Raw genomic sequence first — 22,292 nt, forward strand, 5'->3', positions numbered from 1 at the left:
GATTTATTTGGTGCATGCAGCAGATAATCAGTGGCATTTGTTCACAGTGTCAAAACTAAATGAGCCAGACTAAGAACATGACATTGGCCCCTGACATTGGAATTGTAATCTGCAGGAATTGTTACAGAACAAAACGTACCCAGATAAATATTTCTGTTTTTTTCCCCCTCACCATATCTTGGGGAGTGGTATACTGGCTTGCTGACGTGAACGGCACAGCCCAGCCCCTGCTATAATGTGAGGGGGGAAAGTCCAGACGCGGAGAAATAGTCTACAGAGTGGATCAGCGCGATCGGAGCGCACACATCGGGTGCGCAAAAGGAGAGACTCCAAGACGCGCAGCGAGACTGATGAATGTACAGAGAACTGGACAACTTTGGGAGATTTGCATACACATATTAGTAATGTGATGCATGGGGATAAAACAGAGGTAAAGATACGAGAAAGGAAAAACTGTCTACAGGAGCGCTCATGGAGACGCACCGGACCGACAAACCTTGCGCTTAAAACTGTGCCATGAAGCAGCAGCAGCAGCGCGACACACACCTCCCATAGGCCATTTTGGTGAAGTTTCAAGTTAATCTAAAGTGGAAAAAGGAAATCATGAACTTAACCGACTCTGTGTGGCTCCTGGAAGAGCTGTGGAACATCAGCAGAGCGGAGGAAGAGGACCAGAAACTTTTATTCGGCATCGGCACGGATAATTTCATCACGCTGCTGGTTTTCGGGCTCATCTTTACGCTCGGCGTTCTGGGCAACTCCATGGTGATCACCGTGCTGGCCCGGAGCAAACCGGGGAAGCCACGGAGCACCACCAACATATTCATCCTCAACCTGAGCATCGCGGACCTCTCCTACCTGCTCTTCTGCATCCCCTTCCAGTCCACCATCTACATGATGCCGACGTGGGTCCTGGGCGCATTCATCTGCAAATTCATCCACTATTTCTTCACCGTGTCCATGCTGGTGAGCATCTTCACCCTGTCTGCCATGTCCGTGGACCGATACATTGCCATCGTGCACTCCAGAAAGTCCTCCTCCATCCGGGTGGCCAAGCACGCTTTGATCGGAGTGGTGGTGATCTGGGTGCTCTCCCTGGCCATGGCTGCGCCTATCATGTACTACCAGAACATTTTCCACAGGGGAGAGAATCACACCTTCTGCTGGGAAGTGTGGCCATCTCAAAACCAGAAGAAAGTCTATGTAGTTTGCACGTTTGTGTTCGGTTATGTTTTGCCCCTGCTGCTCATCACCTTTTGTTATGCAAAGGTAAGAAAAGCTGTCCACCTGGGTCATTTGATGATTCTGAAAATGATTGAACTACCAAAATATATATGTTTCCTCTATTTCTTTGCTTACAGGTTTTAAATCACTTGCACAAAAAGCTAAGAAATATGTCGAAAAAGTCAGAGGCATCAAAGAAAAAGGTATGTATGGAGCTGTCTTTTGGAGGGATGGGAGTAGGGTGTGTATATCACTGAGTACAGTCAAACATGACGGGCTGTAATCAGTCACAAATATTGAATAAACACTAGACAACATACATGATGGGGTGATTTATCACCTGTTGAATTATTGCAGAGTTATTTCCAGGACTTAATATCATGAAAAATGACTGTGAAATGGTAGAAGTGCCTGTAGGAATTGCTTAAATCACTGGAAATGCTCATTGTGCATTTTTAGTGATTTAAGTAGGCTATACATTTCCCCTACAAGTGACCATCTGAACCCTTTATTACAACATGATCTGCCATGATGATGATGATGATGATGATGATGGTATTGATGATGACATATTTTCAAGAAAAAAGCTCATAAAAGTTTACTGAAAATACACTCCGTCTATCCGGATCAGCGCATTTCACATTTCTCGATGCCGCAGCCTTTTCTTCTGTTGACACATGGCTCGATTCAAAGCAGGGTGTCGGTGTCCTTGGCCTTTGGGAAGATATATATCACTGCTACACTGACCCACAGTCCTGCACACATTATTCACCATGGGACCAGTCAGTCTTTACCAACATTTAGTCCAATTATTGCAGTTATTTCCGGGACATGAAATACTGTCAAATGGTACAAATCACTGAAAATGCTCATTGTGCTTTTTCAGTGATTTAAGCAAAACATTTCCCCTACAAGTGACCTTCTGAACCTTTTATTACAACATTATCCACCATGATGATGATGATGATGATGATGATGATGTTGCTAATTATGATGATGATGAAGGTAAATGATGTCCCCCTCACGTATTTGTAAGAAAAGGTGCACAAAGGTTTAAATTTAGATCAGTGCATTTCACGGTTCTCTGCGCCGCAGCCTTTCCCTCTGATGACACATGGCTCGATTCACAGCAGGGTGTCAGTGTTCTTGGCCTTTAGGAGGATATATATCACTGCTACACTGACCTACAGTCCTGCACAAACACACACACATACAAACACCAAGGGACCAGTCAGTCTGTACCAACATTTCCTCTCATTCAACAAGCAGCCAGAGGAAACCATTCCCACCGTCTCTGCTTCTCCTTGGGGCCAAAATGATTAATGCAAACTTTATAATCCTTACTGTCAACTGGCACACTCGGAAAAGTGGCCAGAGGGCTGTATGCAATCAAACTGCCATCTCGCTCTCATTATTGCTGCTAGATATCATTTAGTTTTCCTAGAGAGAGAGTTGGTTATAATGCTGTCGCCTGTTTGATTTCAGATCTGTCTGTCCGTCCATTGTTCTGCACAGCTGGTCAGTCCAGCAGTGCAATATGATAACACCTTATACTCTAGGACCACAGACCTCTGGGACTGATGGGAATGTAACTGTGCCCACATGTTTCAAATGTTCTGATGATTTACTGTGCTCACTCAACGCACACGGGCAGCGTCGCACTGACAGCTTTGTAATAAATGGTCGGCAAACAGCGCATTACAGCCAGCCTGTAATACATAAATTACCTTGGTAGTGTAGCTTCTGTTAAACTATAACTAACGTCAGAACAGACTGTTTGTACACACAAATTAAATCTGAGTAACATATCAACAGCTCCATGCTGTGAGAAACTGCTCTCTGATACATTATTTATTTTACATTGAAAGCTGCAACGTGCAGATTTACATTTTTTATGAATACACATGTGTGGAGCCGGTGCCAAAATCAGTGTTCTCTTGGCAGCGTGTCCAGGACAATGTTTAATGATTAGAAAGCTAATGTGCAGTATGGCACTGTATGTTCCCTGTACAGTCATTGGTCAATAAATAATACATGTACTTTAGGAAGCAAATACATCAGCCACTCCCTTGTTAGTTTTGGCCAGATAATTGGATACGAATACAGTTTCACAGTTCGGGCTTCAGGTCCTTTTACTTCTTTTCATGGTGTGAATTCAAAGTGAAGGTGCTGCTATTTCCAACAGGAAACACACTCTGACACCTGTCCTGTCACAGGTGCAAAGATGACTCACCTCCTTGGCTGCTTTCTCTGCACTCTGACTGAGATGCTGTGAAGGTTTGAGTGGATAGAAGTGCTTCAGAAGTGCAAACCACCACAACACATAATACTGGACATCAAATAAAAACCCAAGTTTGAAAACAAGACGTGGTCTAAGTGTCGGAGGCAGTTATATTTGATCAGTGTTGGCCCAGGTTTGTGAGTTCTTGGGTATGAATTATCCAGATTTTCTGTATATGTTCTGCTGTGTTGCGTCCATTGAACATAGACTTCCAGCCAAAAAAAAGATTTAATGGCGTGGCTCTTCTTGACTTTATCTTCTTTGACGTTATCAGACTAAATGGGTCAATTTCTGATGGTGAAACGAGTCTTTTCGTGGGAATGTACAGTTTTACAGTCGCTTCTTCCCCAATGTAAGTGTCTAAATGGCTTTAAAGCCTGGCATTCTTCCTGGGTGCTTGTGTCTCTGATGTCTGCAAAGTAAATATGAAAATATATACAGGAGATGGTTAGCATAGCTTAGCATTAACACTGGAAACAGAGGGTAATAGCTAGCCTGGCTCTGTCCAAAGGGTGGAAAGTGTGCCTACTTGCACCTCTCAAGATGCTTTCAAACAGCAAGCAGCAAAGAAAGGGAAGACAGCGACATCAAATAAAAACCGAAGTCGGAAAACAAGTCGTGGTCTTATGGACGGTTGTGTGAGGGACTATTTCTTGGCCAGGAGCAGTGTCATCATGAAGTCTTGTTATGAACATGAGATCGCCAGGCAACCAGTGGAGACTTTAGGAAGTCACTGCTCCTGGCCAAGATATTACCTAGTCCCTCACATGTTTCCAATCTTTATGCTAACCTTTGCTAACCACCTCCTGGATGTAGCTTCGTATTTTCAGTGCAGACATGAGAGAGACAAGCCCCCAGGAAGAACGCCAGGCTTTGATGCCATTTAGACACATTGTGAAAGAAGCGACTGTGAAACTGTAGATACATTTTTTATCCCGCGGAAAGACTCGTTTCACCATCAGAATTTGACCCATTTAGTCTGACAACATTTGAAAAGTCAAGAAGAGCCACATGATTAAAGTGTAGCTTAGGGCTAAAGTGGAAGATAGTTGGCCTGGCTGGTGGATGTTTAAACTGATTTGTTGTGTTATGGGTGCCACATAGTGGAAGGTATGCAAAAGTTGTGGGTAATTTATACCCAGGAAGTCACAAATCCAGGCCACAACTGAACAACTTTCATATGACAGGAAAGCAAATAAGCTTATCTCCCGAAATAACAGCTGTTCCTTCAAACCTAAACTAGATTATCTCAAGGAAAAGAGTAATGTTATCATGAGGTTTATGTCATGTTTGCAAGTGCCTTTCTACTGTATGTGCTGTTAAAGCACTAGCAGATATGGGATGCAAGCAACAGATGGAATTCAAAGGAGACACATAAACATAGCAGTGGCCCACGCAGTGTCCTTGGTGCAGAGCGAAGGGAGTTTGTTCAAGAAAGCGTTTAATCAATAGCTTGTGTGGGTCACTCCGGTCTCAGCAGCCCATCAGCAGGCCTGTGAAATATAATCTCAGTGGCAGCTGGGTAGAGCAAGGTTACTCCCGCTGCTGTTGTGAAATACATCGAGACAAACTTTTTATCACCCTCGTGCACCCGCAGTGGGAATCAGACAGCCTCTGAAAGTGAAATGTGATACTTTAAAAAGCCAATACTCCAATAGTAAAAAAAAAGAGGAATAGTCGTAAGTCTTCCTTAATCTGTCAGAAAGACATTGTGCAAAGACGTGATGAACCCATTTCAATAAATCTGTATCCTCCTCTGGTTTTATGTTGTTGTAAATCAAAAGAAAATCTGAGATATTGTTGTTTTTGGATTTGAAGCTTTTGGTTCATGTTCTCTGGAATACCAGAGAGTTGGAGTTCATTTGACTTGGCAGACAATAATGTCTCTAATGGATTGTTAGAGGTTAAAAAGCTCAATAATTAGTATTGTAGGAGTTCTCTCTCAATGATGTGAGTCAGTCAGGCAGCCAGATGGAGCACGCAGATGGTTATGGATAATTACAAAAATGAGTATTTGGGCAAGGCATCTTGAAATTGTTTAACAGCATCTGTAAAACTGAAATGGGGACGGCTCATTAAGGCAACTGAGTGATACCGTGCTAACTGAATTCATTTGCAGTGTCACTCAACATCACACAGTAATTCATCAATGGCTTCCATCGTGATTTTAAAGTAGCGGCTGCAATGCCTTCTGGCCTACTGAAGCTGCTGTCAGAGGCAACCTCGAAAAACTGGCACCTTGTCGGACAGCAAACCACTGTAGAAAGACCCCTTTTGCTCTACTGATGTCAAAACCTGATGATTATCACTGCTGTTTATAAAGTAGCCGAAATATTTTCTGCAACAGTTTCCTGGAAATATGTTGGGAACTTTTAAACCTACACGTAGCCTGTTATTTATGGAAATGGCAGAAATTCAGTGATTGCAGAGCACATCACATCATGATAACTGTTTCTGCCCTTTAATGTTTTTGTGTGTGTGTGTGTGTGTGTGTGTGTGTGTGTGGGTGTGTGTGTTTCCTTCAAGTGGAAATGTCTTGTGTGAGTCAGTGACCAGCTAACAGCTTTGAAAACAGCAGGGTTTCAAGTACAGACAGTGTGGCGAGAGAACAGATGCTAAAAGGCAGGATTTTTATTAGCTCTTTCTTCCTGTGGTGTTGCTGCTGTTTATATTAGGCTAACTGATGACTCCTAGAGGGTCGAGGTGAAGATGTGAATGTGTTACGGAGGCTATCCAAACAAAGCGTGGTTAACATACGGTACAGCTCGACTAAAGCTGTGGGAACCTCTCCCTGCCTACTGCGTCTTTGTGTGCGTGGGATCGTGCGTGTGTGTTCTTGTGTATTATGGTTGTGCTGATATCTCAGGCCAATGTTGACCTTTAAAATTGGATATTGTCCTGTCTGTGACGTTTATCTCTGATATGATCGATAAGGTGCAGTTTCATTACAGGTTTGTCAACCTGATCAATACTGCAATCAACTGGTTAAATCCTTCAAAGTCAGAGCCTCACAGATGGATTAAACTTTTGCACTGACAGGCTATCTTATATTCCTTATCGGTGGAGACTTTGAGGCAACAACTGTACCTATGGTTCATTTATTTTAGTCAAAGTTGAAAAGTTCACTCCTTGTGCTTCAGCAAATTCTGATTAAAACCTTTGTTGCCTACTTGTGCCTCTTACAGTATTGACTTTCTTTAGTGTTCCTTCTTCTTAAAGGTCCAGTGTGAAGGTTTTATTATACAATCACCTGAGTCTGCCATACTTCTACAGTAGCCCAGAAGGACAAATCAAACATTGAGCCAAGAGATTTAGGGGACCGCTGTAAGGGAGGGTGATACGAGGGGTGTTCAGTTGGTTCTAAAGTCAACTCACAGCTAGATGTCATTGAATCCAACACACTTGTGATGAACACCACTTTGAATGGATTTTGAAGCATAAATGCAATAGCCTGACTTTAATGTCACCACCACTAAGCTTCCTACTACACTATACTGTAAACTGACCAATCTACAGGTTGGAATGTTAGAGTTAGAATAGTTTGCAACTACAATTGGCCTGTAAATATGGACATGTATTGTCCCTGACTGCCTCTGTAGAGTCTTGCTTGTTAGCAATTGCCTTTCTTAAAGACAGCAGGTGTGGAAAAAAACGTGACAAACTCTTAAGCTTGTGTTACCACGGACCTTATTTCAGGCATTTTAAGAGAAAACTCGTTCTAAAGACCCATCCGCTTAAAGGCAAGGAAGTGAGAATATGCTGACTTATGCATTTTCAGGTTTGAGGACTCATTTGTGCAGCACATAACACAACCAGCAGACACAGAGCAACATAAGCATTCTAAATGTAAATCCAGTATTCACTCTAGGTCTGTGTTGGTCCCTATCAACACCTGAAATAAATATCTGGCTCTTAAGATACTCCTTTATGTTCACCAGCTAGCTGGTCGCTTACTTTGTCTGGGATTTGGTGATAGGCAGGTAGTGTACAGTTGGTCTATAGGAGCGTTTTCACGAAAAACAGCTGTGTACCACTGCTACAAATGACACTGTAAGACCAAATCAATTAGCACAAAAAACAAAAAGCTAAACCTATTTATAGGGGTTAGGCTAACTTGGTCAGGATTCGTCACTATCAGGAGACCTGTATCATATTATATTTGAACCACGGTAGAAGTATAATGTAAATAATGTGACAATATTGATTGTGCTGCTTCAAGAACACAAGAAGAAAAAGCTGGATATGAACATAATCCTTTATTTGATCAAACATCAAAGCACTCAGTTTGGGACTCTACTTTGTGATTCTACATTTTTCTGACAGCTTTTTGTACTTTTGGTGCAAAAAACAGACGAAACATCTTCAACCCTTTGTCTGTCCCTCATTATGAACCCATGCTGTTCTGACAAGCTTTATTCAAAACCACAGAACTGTAACTTTCTAAAAGCAACATGCAATTCTGATGTCTTACATGACGCTTTTGCAACTTATATTTGACTAAATAGAGCAGCCATCAAAGAGTCCATCTTGGAATATTTCACTTAATACAGTTGTGATAGCTCTTCAGTGAAGTGCTGGAACAAGATGAAACAGAATTGATGTGGCACATTGTCAAACTGCGTGAAAGAAATGTTTTTCCTACGCTCCTCAAGTAGAAATACAGTGGCACTAAAAATCAGATTTCAATTGGCTGCTGTAGACTCTGGTTACTATGGCAGCTTCAATACGGTAGCTGTAATTCAACACGGGGTCATCAGAGGCCTGTATCAGTCAGATGTCAGTATGTATATGTTAAAATTTCCGGACATTCATTCCATTTTATGATATGCTGTGTTTATCATTCTCTCTGTGTCGTTCTTCCTGTGGCAATCCCTACTCAGCATGTCAGTGTGATTTCAGACGCTTAAATGCCTCGACTGGGAATGCTGTGGCATCTTTTATTCATCACTTCTCACTTCCCCCGAACAAATGTACAGAGAAAGCTGCATTTGTAATTAGCATCAGGATCTTCAGTATGTTTTCTTTTCTATGACGGGAGCTAATAAGTTCTGGAATAAATCCACTTGCTACCTTCAAATGGAGTAGAGGGGCACTGCAGATCAAGGCAGCATGTAATTAGTTTCTGTGACGACACTTTCCAGCTGTAGCCTTTGGCTTCACTGATAGTCTTGCCTGAAGTAATGACATCCAACGCTTCGCTCTCAGACATTCCCTGAAATTGATGTGCCATAATGGTCACATTAACTTGTCACATTTTATTTTGAACGTGTTATTATTTTCAGTACACTGGGTTAAACTGTGTCTTATTTTTGTTTCTTACATGAGGGTAGGTTCAAGATACCAACTGCAAAAGAGAGCATGTGAACAATTAAAAGCCCAACCAACCTTTTAAGATGCTTCAATAAAGATCTACAGATTCTTTAGCCATGGATTAGACATATTTCCATTATTTTCTTTCCGCATTTGCTTCATTATCAGTTCTAATATGAGGCGTTGTGTATACATTCATATGATTGCAGCTTGATCTGCTGGGTGAAATGGAAATAGGATCAATGGATTCATGTTGAGCTGATCAGTTCAATGTTATACAATTAAGGGTTTCATAAGGCCTGAATGAGTATGAAGATGAATGCAAAGGGGTTTACCGTATCTATTGCTTCATCAGTTAAAGCTGCACTTTTTAATATTTTTACATTAACAATGGATCAAATGTGTAAGGTGAAAGGAGTCACTTGATGTAACAAACCTATAGCAAATTATTACCAAATCTGCAGTTTCCCTCAGGATTAAAAGCTGGCAAGGGGGATCGGAGGGTTCGTTCGTTTTGCGTCTTTTAGCCCATTGTTTTGGTTAGTTATTTTAAACCTTGCGAAGATTTGTCACTGACTGGTGAACAAAGCGGCTACAGAGCAAGATATTTTTCTCAGCTCTTGGTGAAACCAAATCCAAAACAGAGCTCCAAGGAGAGTGAATTTGGTACCTACCTTCGCCCGATTTCCAAAAATGTGTTAAGAAATTGTTAGCACTATGCTAACAACCCTAGTCTCCATAATGGTACCATTAAGTATCAGTAAGTCACTGTTATACTCAGCTTTGTTGCATTGTTTTATGTACATCATTATATATTCATCTCAAAGGTTAAGTTCACCCAAAAATGATTCATTTTCAAATTCAGTTATGACCTACTCACCCTCAAGCCTATGCGAAGTTGGGTGAAGTTTTGTAGTCCACAAACCATTCATGGAGCTTGTTGCAGCTGAAAAATAAAAAATGGCTCCATACACCTTGTCTGGCTTAAATCAAAGTCTCTGGAAACCCAGAGATCCTGAATTGATTTGAATAGATGTTATTTATTGTCTCTTTTGTTCTCTACTGTAGATGTTAAGCTTGAAGTGTTAGCATGTACCACATTTGAAAGGGGTGCACAAGCTCGACCACCTATTGAGGGTGTACTAAATATCATTTTTAAAATCAATTTGGGAACTGCTGCAACACTGTATTGCTGCAAAACTCAAGAAATGTTTTGTGGACTGCAAATCTTTAACTGGCGTGAGGGTGACTGGTTACGACTTAATACGACTTAATTTTCATTTTTGGCTGAACTTATCCTTTGAACCTTGCAGTCTCATTTTCCCTTGATAGCTCACTCTGTATTGAAACATGAACAAGGCAGTCACAATTACTTGATGAAATTAACACAAAAATGAAATCATGAGCTCCAGGTGTAGCAAGGTAAATCTGTAGCCCATAGATGGGACATTGCTTTGGTGTATTGAGGCACAAGATGGAAGACTGGTGGAGCACCAGCAGAATAATAAAAGATGAAAGTTCTCTTCAGCACTAAGCTCTCAAAATGCCTTACTTTATTCTTTACCCTGAAAAAGACTTTAACCTGAGTACATTATTAATGTCGCCCCTGAGGGCACTTACATCTTTCTCTTTCTCCTCTCTGTTCCTAATCTGTTGCTCCCAGACTGCTCAGACAGTCCTCGTGGTGGTGGTGGTGTTCTGCCTCTCTTGGCTCCCTCATCACGTCGTTCACCTGTGGGTGGAGTTCGGGACCTTCCCGCTGAACCAGGCCTCCTTCGTGCTGCGTGTGGCCGCCCACTGCCTGGCGTACAGCAACTCATCTGTCAACCCGGTCATCTACGCCTTCCTGTCCGAGAACTTCAGGAAGGCTTACAAGCAGGTGTTCAAATGTCAGATCGGAGGCAGTGACTCCCCGCTCAACGACATCAAGGAGATCCGAAGCAAAGCGGACACGCCGCCCTCGACTAATTGCACCAACGTTTGACTGCCAGTGTGTGGATTGTGGCATGAAAGTGCAATATGGCGACTGTCATGCTAAAACAGAATGCAAAGTCATAGTGCAAGCCATCAGACACAAGTGGGTGAAGGACTTTTTGATGCACCTAAGTGTGGCTGCTTTGATGTTGCTGCAGCTGTACTGTTCCACATAAGCGCTGTTCATTAAACCTGGACGAGAGGAGATAAAGCCACGGTGGCTCCAGGACATTATTACTGCATCTTTGATCAGTGTCTGTCTCCAGCATCTCTTCTTTCATAATAAAAACCTGTGGAGTCCAAAACTCAGGAAAATAATCCTCTGTCTAAAGTCCATCCATCCATCCATCCATCCGTCCATTTTCTTCTGCTTATCCGGAGTCGGGTCGCGAAGGCAGCAGGCTTAGAAAGGTAATCCAGACCTCCTTCTCCCCAGCAACGCTTTCCAGCTCACAGGCCAGATGGGATATATAGTCCCTGTCTAAAGTGACATTTGCATCTTAGCATAAGTGGTTTTTTTTCAGGTTTAACATAAGTCAGTCTTTATTGTGACTTACATTACAAGGTTACAAGGTAAAGTGATTGTCATTTTTTAAAAACACGTTTAAAAAAAAAAGAAACTATGTTTGAGTCCTTTGTGACAAATGTAAGAGCAAAATGAAGGCTTCATTACCTCCAGGCTGTAGGCTAGCACGACAATTCGTTTTCCTCTTTCTCCAAGAGGATGCAGCGTGTGGGTGGAGCTTCGGAGATGTTGAAAGTTATGTCAGAACTGTGCTAGAAAATGACCTACCATCGTCATTGCACTCAGTATAAATAAATCATCCTTTTTAAACAGATTAGGTTGTAAATATTACAGACACTGAAGCTGATATATGCCTGTAAAAGCCTCTCTACAGTATATTTGGCTGTTGTACAGTACTACGTTAACAGACTGTGTTGTGCGGTATGACCGAGCCGGCTGTGCGACATATCGAGCTCAGTGCTTGTTTTTGCAGCCTTTCAGGTCGCAAACAATCGAACAAGAGTGGAAGTTCTGATGTTGTATGCCAATATGTATGTGATGTGCCAAGCCTCCACACAGTAGCTTTACCTCAGTATACTCAAACAAAAATCATAAACGACAATATGAGACTTTCAACTTGGATCTACTGTATCGCATCAGTTTCTTGTGTGCATCTTTGGAAGTTGTGGACTTGGACAAGAACAAGGAATGTTTTGCATCCTTCATTCACTTCTTAAGGAAAAAAGGATCAAAAGTTAAGCTCTGTGTGGATTTTCAACCTGAAGTTAGGCAACCCACGTATCAAGGAGGGGGTCGAGCCTGCTGCAGGTTTTTGCTCTCATCCTCTCTGTCTGTGAGGAGCTCAGATGAATGTCCAGGATAGAGCTGAGGAGGTTCAGTTGATGACTTTGTTCACTATAGCGCTGACTGTACAGACGGTGATTCTCATTCATGCCCATGCAGGACTGAAGAATTTTCTTTTAAATGGCCCACTAGCATGGAGCTGTGATCCAGGAGGAGTGCGGGACATGGCTTCTTGTTGGTGAGACCATGGTGGACACATATCACAGTGGGAGAGACTGTAACTTCTTTGGTGAATGAAACTGAAGTGGAACACAAAAAGTGTTTGCTTTAAAAAAACAATTTAAAGAGCACATGTACAAAAGAATGTATTTTTAACAGAAAATGCCATTTTTAATTTCGCAGCACAACTTACAGTGTAAATATTTAGTATATACGGGGTACTAACATAAGACATACTGCATACTGTACCTATATCAGGACAAATATGAGGCAGACGTTCTCATTTCCACATCGTCAGATACTAATATTCTGCCACTGTCGTTGACGTCACATACAGACAACAGAGACATGGTACATTTTAATGTCTTAGTGAGTCGCACCATGCTTTCAACCAACTCTGATATTTAACACATCCGTTATTATACGCTATATAGAGCAAGTCAGGTCATGTAGAGCGACCAAGTTAAACATAGAACTGTCAGCCAGGAGACCGCTGCTCATGTCATCATGACAAAATGTGCTCCTGAAGACACCTATTGTAGCGGGAACTACCGCAGAAGCAGTTTTGAATGCCTTCTCAGGTGTTTCTGTCTGTGTTCGTGTAGTTCAAATCAAAATGAAAGTTGATTTTGAAGTTGGGTATGGTCTTACACCTGAGTACTGAGGACTAATATAATAATCTACTAATGACTACTGAGGAGTCTGGGTCTTAACGGGAACATGTTGAAGGGCATTGCAGCTAATGTGATGGTCTCTACTTTTACTTTACATTTGGAAGTTAACTTAGGTCACATTTAACTTAGGTTACATATTTAACTTCACCTGCTTATTTTAGCCCAAACCTTGATCTTTTCCTGAACCCAACTAAGTAGTATTGGTGCCTATACGTAACCAGCTGTGAGTGTTTCACAGCCTTGACCATTTGTTAGAAAGGATCTCTGGCAGGTCTTATACATGTGCCTTGTGTATCTGTTTGAGACCATGAGGGGTGTGACAAAACGATTGTATTTGATGACCTGGGAATGAGAACTGCTGTTTGAGTAGAGTGCTGTGACATTTTTATTAATTACCAAGACAGGAAAAATTGGTAAAACAGTAGATACTATAAAAGAAAATAAAAAATCTTGGAAGAAGGGTGGTCTTTTGTAGCCATATCCACAAAATAGTTCAAATTGATATTAAAATGCTTTGGAATAGTAATGTAGTTTTAGGATCCAATTTAGGAACTGTCAGACAGTCAAAACTGATGTTATCGAAGAAACTAGACACATTTCTGAGTAGTGTCATATCACATCACATATGATTAAGAAGCTGTTCATAAATTTAACAAATGACATGTCAATTTATTTGGCATAACCAATTGAAACTAGAATTACGCATTGCAGTTATATGCCTCCGTGCACCAGTCAAGTTGCCGATCCTGAGCTGTGATGGTGAATAATGACCAGCGTGTTGATGAAGGTTGTCAGTGCTCCAGGTCATTGTAATTCTAAGTGCTGTAATGTAGGCAACTGGAGTTTGCAGGCTGTTAAACTCTGTGTGGGAGTGTCCTTACAGAGTCGTTAAGGACACCTGTGAGCTCTGAGTTTCAGAGTCGTTAGGGCCACTTCTGGGTCGTTGACCCAACCGGCCTTCACAATAATAATAATTCATCAATAATGACTAGAACATTTTTGCCACAGTTAAGTTGACCTTTGACCTTTTTGATATAAAATGTCTTCTCCTCTTCATTTTATCCATCTAGACATTTGTGTAAAATATTTTGTCATACCTGTAAAAATTGTTGAGTCATGGCCAAAAATGAGTTTTGAGAGGTCACAGTGACCTTTGACCTTTGACCACTCAAATCAGTTCAATTCAGTTAAATAAACAGTCAATTCTTGAGTCCAAGTCCAATTTGAAGAAATTCCCTTCAGGCATTTCTGAGATATCCTGTTCACAAGGGACGCCATGTGGTCACAATGACCTTGACCTTTGACCGCCAAAATCTAATCAGTTCATCCCTGAGTCCTAGTGAAGAAATTCCCTCGAGGCGAACTTTCACATCCACCAGAATGGGACTTAAGGAGAGACATACAGACAACCTGAAAACATAAAGCCATCGGTCACATGTATCACTGCCAAAGATGCATAAAAAAACATGTACGAGGAATTCCTGCTGAGGTAATGGCCATTAATTTACAGTGTCAGTACACTTCCATCAGGTAAAAACAGTGAACATGTGTGATAAAGCTCCTTTATTGCAAACTACCATCCAAACAATGAGCAGAATCTAAAGCATCTGTTTGTTAGCTAGAAGATCTTTGGCTCTAAACTGAATATGGGTACACGCTGTGCATCTGTACAATGTTTACACTGTAATTTGCTGCATTTTAAAGCATTGCCTTTCACTTTGCAAAGAAAACTTTCCACACATCACTTCAGTCGCCAACAAAGCCGGAGGATTTCTCTTTGCACACGACACTGAACATGTGAAAGCAAACACAAACGCACACTGAGCATGCTGTGGAGTGAGGACATGCGACAAAGGTGCTCTTTCTTAGTGAAGGTTTCTCGAAGGATTCACATTTTTTTCAGCTTTTTAATTTATTTATGCGTTCATTCACTTATAGAAGGTACTGTTTGTACAGATTTTCAGTGCTTTATGTGGTTTGCTGTGATTGTTCTGTTGTGTCTCTTCAACCTTGTATCCTGTACTAAGTCAGCAGTGCTGTTGAATTACATAATTTACCAGAAAAAGAAAAAAGTTATTTTCTTGTTGTTGAATCTTTGTGTGCTTGATATGCAACATGTGAGAAACAGTTAAGTCTCTGAAGTACTCTATCTGGATGACATTTTGAAATATATCCAGGCTTTTGATTGTGTCTTTATGCAGTGCTATGCTACTAATATTATATAAATATAGTAAACTTGTGACATTTCCTTGAAGAAATCTTTTTATTCCATAAACAAAATCTGCTTTGCGTTTCATTAGTCCCTCGTTGTTTTCTTACAAATGATTATCTCTAAAGAAAAAAGGTGTTCTCACGTCTCATGGAGCCCTTCACGTCTATAAAAAGAGCTCTTGTTCAGCCTCCCTGACAGAAAGCATCAACCCTCACCCCGCTCACTGTCACAGTGGGTTGTGACCAAAAGAAAGAAAATAACAGTGAAGGCTCTCACCAGTTTGGTTCCCTCAGAGTTGTGTTTTGCTGATTACACCCTAGTGGAGTACATTTCCTGGCATCAAATCAACTCAGTGATCCCAAAGGGGTTTAAGGAAACAGGCTTTCTTCCCATGATGCCTTGTACTGTAAATATCTAACAAGATGGGGTCTTTTTCAGGGCAACTCTATTGATGCATGTCAGATACAGACTTTACACACACTAAGACAAGATGACAATTGTTACCATTTGAAGGTTGGTTTGTGGACCCCAACGCGGACACCAAGACAGGGGGAAAGGTTTGAAGGACTTTACTGATGTGCTCAGGTGAAACGATAGCTGATAGTGACTCAGGCTAAGGTGAGTGGCACGGCAGGTGATGCAGCTGGGGCTCACCGTACTGGGAGGTAGAGGCTGAGGCGGAGGAGGCCGGGCAGCAGCATGGCTGTGGAGCTGGAGCTCGGAGGTGGCACTGGCTCTGGGAACGATGAGGACTGAGCACTCCTGCTTTCAAATCCGGAAATTGATTTTTAAATAATACATTCAAAAAATTAATAAATTCACAAACTTGTTCAGTACAGTAACTGAGGGTTCAAGGTGACCTCAGCCTGAACTGAACGGCAAGTAACTCAAATGTATATAAAAACTATCTATTCCTCCTTACGTTTAATGAGTGTTTAGTTAACGAGTGTTTAGATAAGACATGGTGATATTGATATGGTGCATTCATGTCCTGCCGTTGGCTCATGCGCCCCCTTCAAACTTTACCTCTCAGGTCACCCTGCAGGCCCTCACTTTCTCTGTTGTTAAGGAGGCGCTTCAAGCTATCAATTTCAGGAGATCAACTGGCGTGGATAAACTTGACCCATTATTTTTTCCAATTATTGCTGAACAAATTGCATTTCTCTTTATCTCTCCATTCCTACTGGAGTTATCCCTCAGGTTGAAGTCTGCACATGTAGTCCCACTGCATAAGGGTGGTGACAAAAACTATCTGTCAATTTCCAAACTATCCTGTCTTGCTAAAGTCATTAATGAGTAATATGCTCTAAAGTTCTGCGTTTAGTCCACACCAGTCTGGTTTGAGAGCAACATAGTTCTGTCTCTGCTATGGATGTCAACAATAATTGGCTAACCACAGGGAATATTTTGGAACAGTTATATGTCTACAGGCTAGTTTGTAAGATAAATAGCTTGTTTTAGGAACATTTCCTTCAAGGATTAGCACCATGCTGTACCATAAAGAAGCAACAACATTGTGCTGCTAGCCAGATGTGATGCACGCCAGTCTGAGGCCATCACCCAGTTGGTGTCCCTAATGTATGATATCGCTTGATGTGACGCTCCAGAAATGTTTTTGCTAACTACGAAACTTCACCTGACTTTCCGTCGTGTGTGGATCATGACTGAATTTTTCATTTTTGGGTGAACTTATCCTTTAAAGCTGCAATGGGACACACAGGGAGACACAAACACAAACACTCGCTTCTGTCCATCCAAATGACTTCCGCTTGTGTGCGCTTGGAAAACAAATAAATCCACTAATTCCATATAAAACTGGGCTCTGACGGCGCCGCTCAATCATCTCGAACATTCAGGTGGAAAACTCTCTTTGTCGGCGCACACAGAGCATCGAGTCAACGAACACACTGTGGTACGTGCAGTGGGCGATCAAGCATTGAGAGCGCGGCTCTGTTGACGCTGGGCAAATTTAATAAACTCCATTCAAGGCACAACTCTGTCGGACAAGTCTGGTAGATATGTAAAGTCGCATACTCTTTGTGTACCCAATTCATCATTATTCCCCGCGGCCGTTTTAGATCGCCAGGCAGGCTGACACCAACCTGTGTTCGGGTCCTGATAAACACACAGCACCATGGGAAAACATAAATAACATTCTTGTTACTGAGTACATTTCGAATTGTGCCATTACTGATGTTTTCTCTCTGACCTTTTCAGATCTTTGAGCGATGGTGACAGGTTTTATGGACGCCTCCTCATCTTGTCATAAGCTCGATGTTGAATTACTCCCACAGATGAACCTTTTTTTTCTGACTGCGCTTATTATTTGATGGTTCAGTAATAACCAACCAGCCGCAGACAGCTATTATTGGCCGGTGCCCTATCGCTGCCTACTTATCGTCCAAGATGATTAATACTGTGCAAGAGTGTGAATCGAACAGATGTCGGTGCCATTTATAGCGTTCTTGTTATCACAATTTCTTCCCTCTGGAGAGCAGCTGTGCCTCTGATGAACACGTACAAAACAAAAAACTTCAAAGTGCGTGAAAAACGACAAAGAATCAGTATAATATTACCCCAAGAGCTTGGGATTAATGAAGTAGATCACAAGCTATGGTTATATTCCACACCTGAAACTCCACAGAGGGATAATTAATGGCTCGTAACTCCTTTCATTAAAAACTAATGAACTGATTGTGCTTTCATCAAAGAAACACAATCAGGAGGATCATGGGAGTATGACTTCATCTCACCTCGTGTTTTTTGGCCATCCGTCGCACAAAGCTTCTTTGTTTCTCTCTGGCGAAGAAAGGAGATATTGCTTATAATCACATAATCACACCTTGAGATTGGCACAAAAGCTTAGAGCCACTCGCACTGGTTTTTACACCACAAAGGGGAACAGACACGAGGCACTCAGAACACAGCAGGAGAACACTCGGCCTGGAGCAGTGATCAACACTTACTGTAAAGGTCGAGGCTTGCTCGCTCGCACAGTCATTCGCTCACTCACAAACACATTCTACCAACATACAGACAGCGCAGCCTCATTTCCTCCAGATTGTCTGCTATCTAATAGACGTTGATGGAGCGAGAATGGGTCCAAGTTCAGGTTGACTGAGCAGCGGTGCAGACTGGAGATGCAATATCAAAATAGGGAGCCAGATTGAAAAGGTCACCCCCAGCCCAGTGTGTATATTGCTGCATTTAACCTTTGAAGTTATTCATTATGACCCACATATGCAGCCATTAATTCCCCAAATCTCCCAAACTCCTAATTTACTGCAGTTTGACCTTTTTTGCCAGTCTATTAGCTTCTAACGTGTGCCCGCTTGCGTTTACGCTGTCTGTTAAATGAAGTGTGTTCACCACAAACATGATTCGAACTTGATGCGTTCTCTTCCTTATTCCTACTAAAAGATGTGCATTGAGTTTTATCCAACTTTTCTGCACTTTTTGTTCTGCTTAAAGGAGCAATTTGTAAGATATGGCCAGAAACAGTATACTGTCATAGAGTGTTTGGTCAGTAACTCATGTCTCTCCTCCTCCTGCTCATGCAGTAAAAGGGAAAAGACATTTTCTGGTATCCCGTCCATTGATATCTAGTCAGGACAGAGAACTCCATAAAGCTGTCGGCCCCCAGGAGACTTCCAGTGCGACTCCTGTTGTGCTACGGCTCTGATGCTGGCCCCACTGCTGCACAGAGTAGACGCCTCCGGCAGTTTGTAACGGTAGCATCCGTCAGTACGGAGGGGTGGTGGGCAAGTAATGTAATTGGTGTTAGACCACTGGGAACACCGACTTCCGTGGCATGCCCCATGCAAGTTTTAAATACATTTCGCTGCCTTGAAAAAAGAAACGAGGCGTGCAAGTGCAGGAGATGGAGATGTGTAGTGAAGTTAGCATGCCAACCAGCTAGCCCCGGCCTGCTGTGTAGTTTCGGCTGAATTCAAGTTTCAAAGCTGGGTCCACAGCTAACTGAGCCACGAGCTAATTAGCTAATGGAAGCTAGCTACAGCCAAGGATAGCTGGCAAATAGCAGCAGTTGTCAGTCACTCTGGTGATATGCTGCTCCATATTCTACCAACTACACCTTTAACTCTCTGGTGTGACTGGCAGTAACATGAAGTGGTCTGACAGTCACTCTCACTGCCAGGTGAACATCATGCTGTGACTGTTTGTGCCCTTGTAATTAGACTGATGCATGACTAGTGGAGGCAACACATCTGAATCAATTAACATCTATTTTCTTAATTTCTTAATTTGGGATAAGTGCATGTTACTTAAAACACCACATGTCTGCCGCTGGCAAAAACAAAAGACAACCCAGTAGCAGCAGTATTGTTAATCCAACAAATTAATGTTGACACCACGAGGAGAGCTGCCAACCAATATTTGATTTTTTACATATTTCTGCAGCTGATAGTGGAAAAATATGACTCATACAACAGGGTTTTCTTTCTCCTTGCGTTGCACTGTTCTCAGGTCCAGAGTGAAAAACAAATTACCAAAGCTACATGTCTTTTCCCAGAAAAGCATTAGGGAAACAGCATGGGCAGACTCAACCAGAGAGCATGGGCTGACTCACTACCACCAAATAACACCAAAAGAAATGTCATGTGGACACATACAACCTTGTGCCTCAGAACTTAAGAGGATGAAAATGAAATGCCAACCTTAATTTCATCTTCCAGCCTGGTTCCCATTACGTGTTTAGGACCTGACCTTCATGTCGGAGGCAGAGGGGGCTGGCTGTTGAGTTTCAACATTTGTAAGTGAGAAAGCACTCAATATTTTCGACGAAGGATCTCAACATTTTTGTAAGAAGCCTCTGGATATTTGTAAGGAGACGGATATCTTTGACGGAAATTCGTGACATCTCCAGCCATGTTCCTGGCGACCAAAGCTGGTATTTTAAGCGAAAACATGATATTTTCCAAACCCTAACCTAAACCTAAAGAGAGTATATAACATAAGGTTGCAACATAAAGTTTTACATATCCATGATTTGCAATTTTAATTAACAACATTTATTCTGCTGATTACGCCTCTCCTCACAGAACCAAGAGTAAATCCCTATAGAGAGGCAAAGTGACACCATGGGCCGAAGACTGAAACTGTACACACGACTCCCAGTGGACCCCATGGGACATTATTTCGGAAAAACTTTGTATAATAGTGAATGGAGAGAGATAATTTTTCACTGACTTATTTAAACCATTGCAAGTAGCAAGTATTCTGTATTCTGTGTTGGCCGTCAGTTTGGCTTAAATCTCATGGGAGACCCTGTCAGCAACACTTAAGATCAGATACGTCAAAAGATGCTGAACACAGTATAAGACGGAACCTAATGCCAGCCTTTACAATCTTGAAGCTTGATAGCAAATTGGCTGCTCTGTATTCGGGTCAGGCTTTGGCCCTCGTGGCTACAAAGGCTGAAGAGGTCCCTGATGATGGACTTAATTCCTTCTCCTTCACTCCAACGCTGAGTCATCAGCGATGCCTGGTCACCCTGAGTGGAACACCTACTGTACCGTCTGCAGGCCCACACACTGGAATATTAATGGACTGATAACACCTGAAGCATAATGACCACAGACCTCTCTCCGAGCCACCATTCATTAGAGTTATGTGATCATTTCACAGGTTTTTCATACAGTATCACCACATCATCAGCAGTAGGATGACTTCTAGAGTCATTAGTCTGCTCCGAGCTAGGACCTCTTAAACTGAGATCTGCAGTCATTAGGTGGGAGCTACATTAGAGGTCCTGTAGTTCAGCAGCTTTACAGAACGTGTGGATGTACAACAATTCCTACAATAATTTCATCTTGTCTGAGCCATGTCTGAATTTGGCCAGACGGTCACTGACGGGTCTTTCGCTGCACCTGCTGTATCTGTCTGCATTGTTTCGGACACTAACTAGATTATATCAGTTACAGCAGCGGTGAGATGGACTTCTTAAGGTGAGGGGGAACAGGCTCGTGTTCATTAGTCTGTTGTAAACATGACTCATGCATCTGGTCCATCTTCCTCAGCAAAATCATGTTTCAAATCTATGTCACTTACACATCGCACAGTCCAGCAGGAGGTTTTAGTTTACCCGATCCCACTGACCCCCAAAGGCCTTAAAGGGGCAATATGTAAGAATTGTCCACCTGTTGAATTCATATTTCAAACAAATAGGGGGCAAATAGGGGCCTCATGCACTTGACAATTCATTTTTTTATGTATTTTTGTCTTTTTCATGGCTTTATTGACAGTACTACTACTACTATTAGATTAACTACAAAGATGTATTTGATCATGATCCAATGCAATTTTGTTCTAAACTTTGCTTAAATTAAGACAAAAATTCTTCTGCACCAGTTGAAAATGATCCAAATTGAGCAAAATTGACTTGGTAGTCCCAGGGCTTTGTGACTTCAACTCATGAGTGTGTGGAGATGCCAGCTGGCTAAATAACATGTTATCATTAAGAATGTGAGCATGATAGCATGCCGGCGTTAGCATTAAGCTCAAAGTATGCACTACTGGCTAAGTACAGCCTCACAGAGCTGCAGCAGTGCGTAAGTCACCTGCATTTTGGAAGCCCAGTACACAATGACTGCAGTGTTTGATTGACAGCCTGGGTATTTATTAAAATAGAAACAACTGTCTGCTCTGTCAGACATGCATTTGACAACTAACAGTGTACGTCTGAGCACACTGAGGTGAAGGACATGTACTGCCAGTGCAAATCACAACAGCAAATAGAAAAAACACAACAGCAAGTCAGAAATCACAGGGAACACAACAACAAATTGGAAATCAAAGTAACAAAATTAAAAAAACACAACAGATCGCTAATTCGAAATGTTTCCTGGTTGTGTTTTCCTATTTGCTGTTGTGATTTGCACTTCAGGGCCACTGTAGAATTGTCTAATTTGTCTGAAAACAATAACTTGAGCCACCAGAATATGTTGAGTCTTATCGTTGCATACAGATTTTATACACACAGTGAATCACTGTGGTGACGAGTTGTGTGGGATAATGAAGTTTTCTTTACTCCTCCGTGTACGAGCCTCTGTTTACTTTGTGGGATGCTTC

General features: G+C 41.9%; 1 protein-coding gene across 1 annotated transcript; it reads left to right on the forward strand.

Annotated features, from left to right (window-relative positions):
- The first annotated feature begins 293 nt into the window (after positions 1-293).
- On the forward strand, positions 294-15,239 carry LOC311260640 (galanin receptor type 1-like). Its single transcript, XM_084358716.1, has 3 exons — positions 294-1,269; positions 1,362-1,427; positions 10,479-15,239. The coding sequence occupies exons 1-3, from the start codon at positions 604-606 to the stop codon at positions 10,797-10,799; spliced, it is 1,053 nt and encodes a 350-aa protein (XP_084214842.1). The 5' UTR covers positions 294-603; the 3' UTR covers positions 10,800-15,239.
- Positions 15,240-22,292: the final 7,053 nt, after the last annotated feature.

Source organism: Pagrus pagrus, assembly GCF_965226575.1.
Source record: "Pagrus pagrus genome assembly, chromosome: 7".
Classification (NCBI taxonomy): Eukaryota; Metazoa; Chordata; class Actinopteri; order Spariformes; family Sparidae; genus Pagrus; species Pagrus pagrus.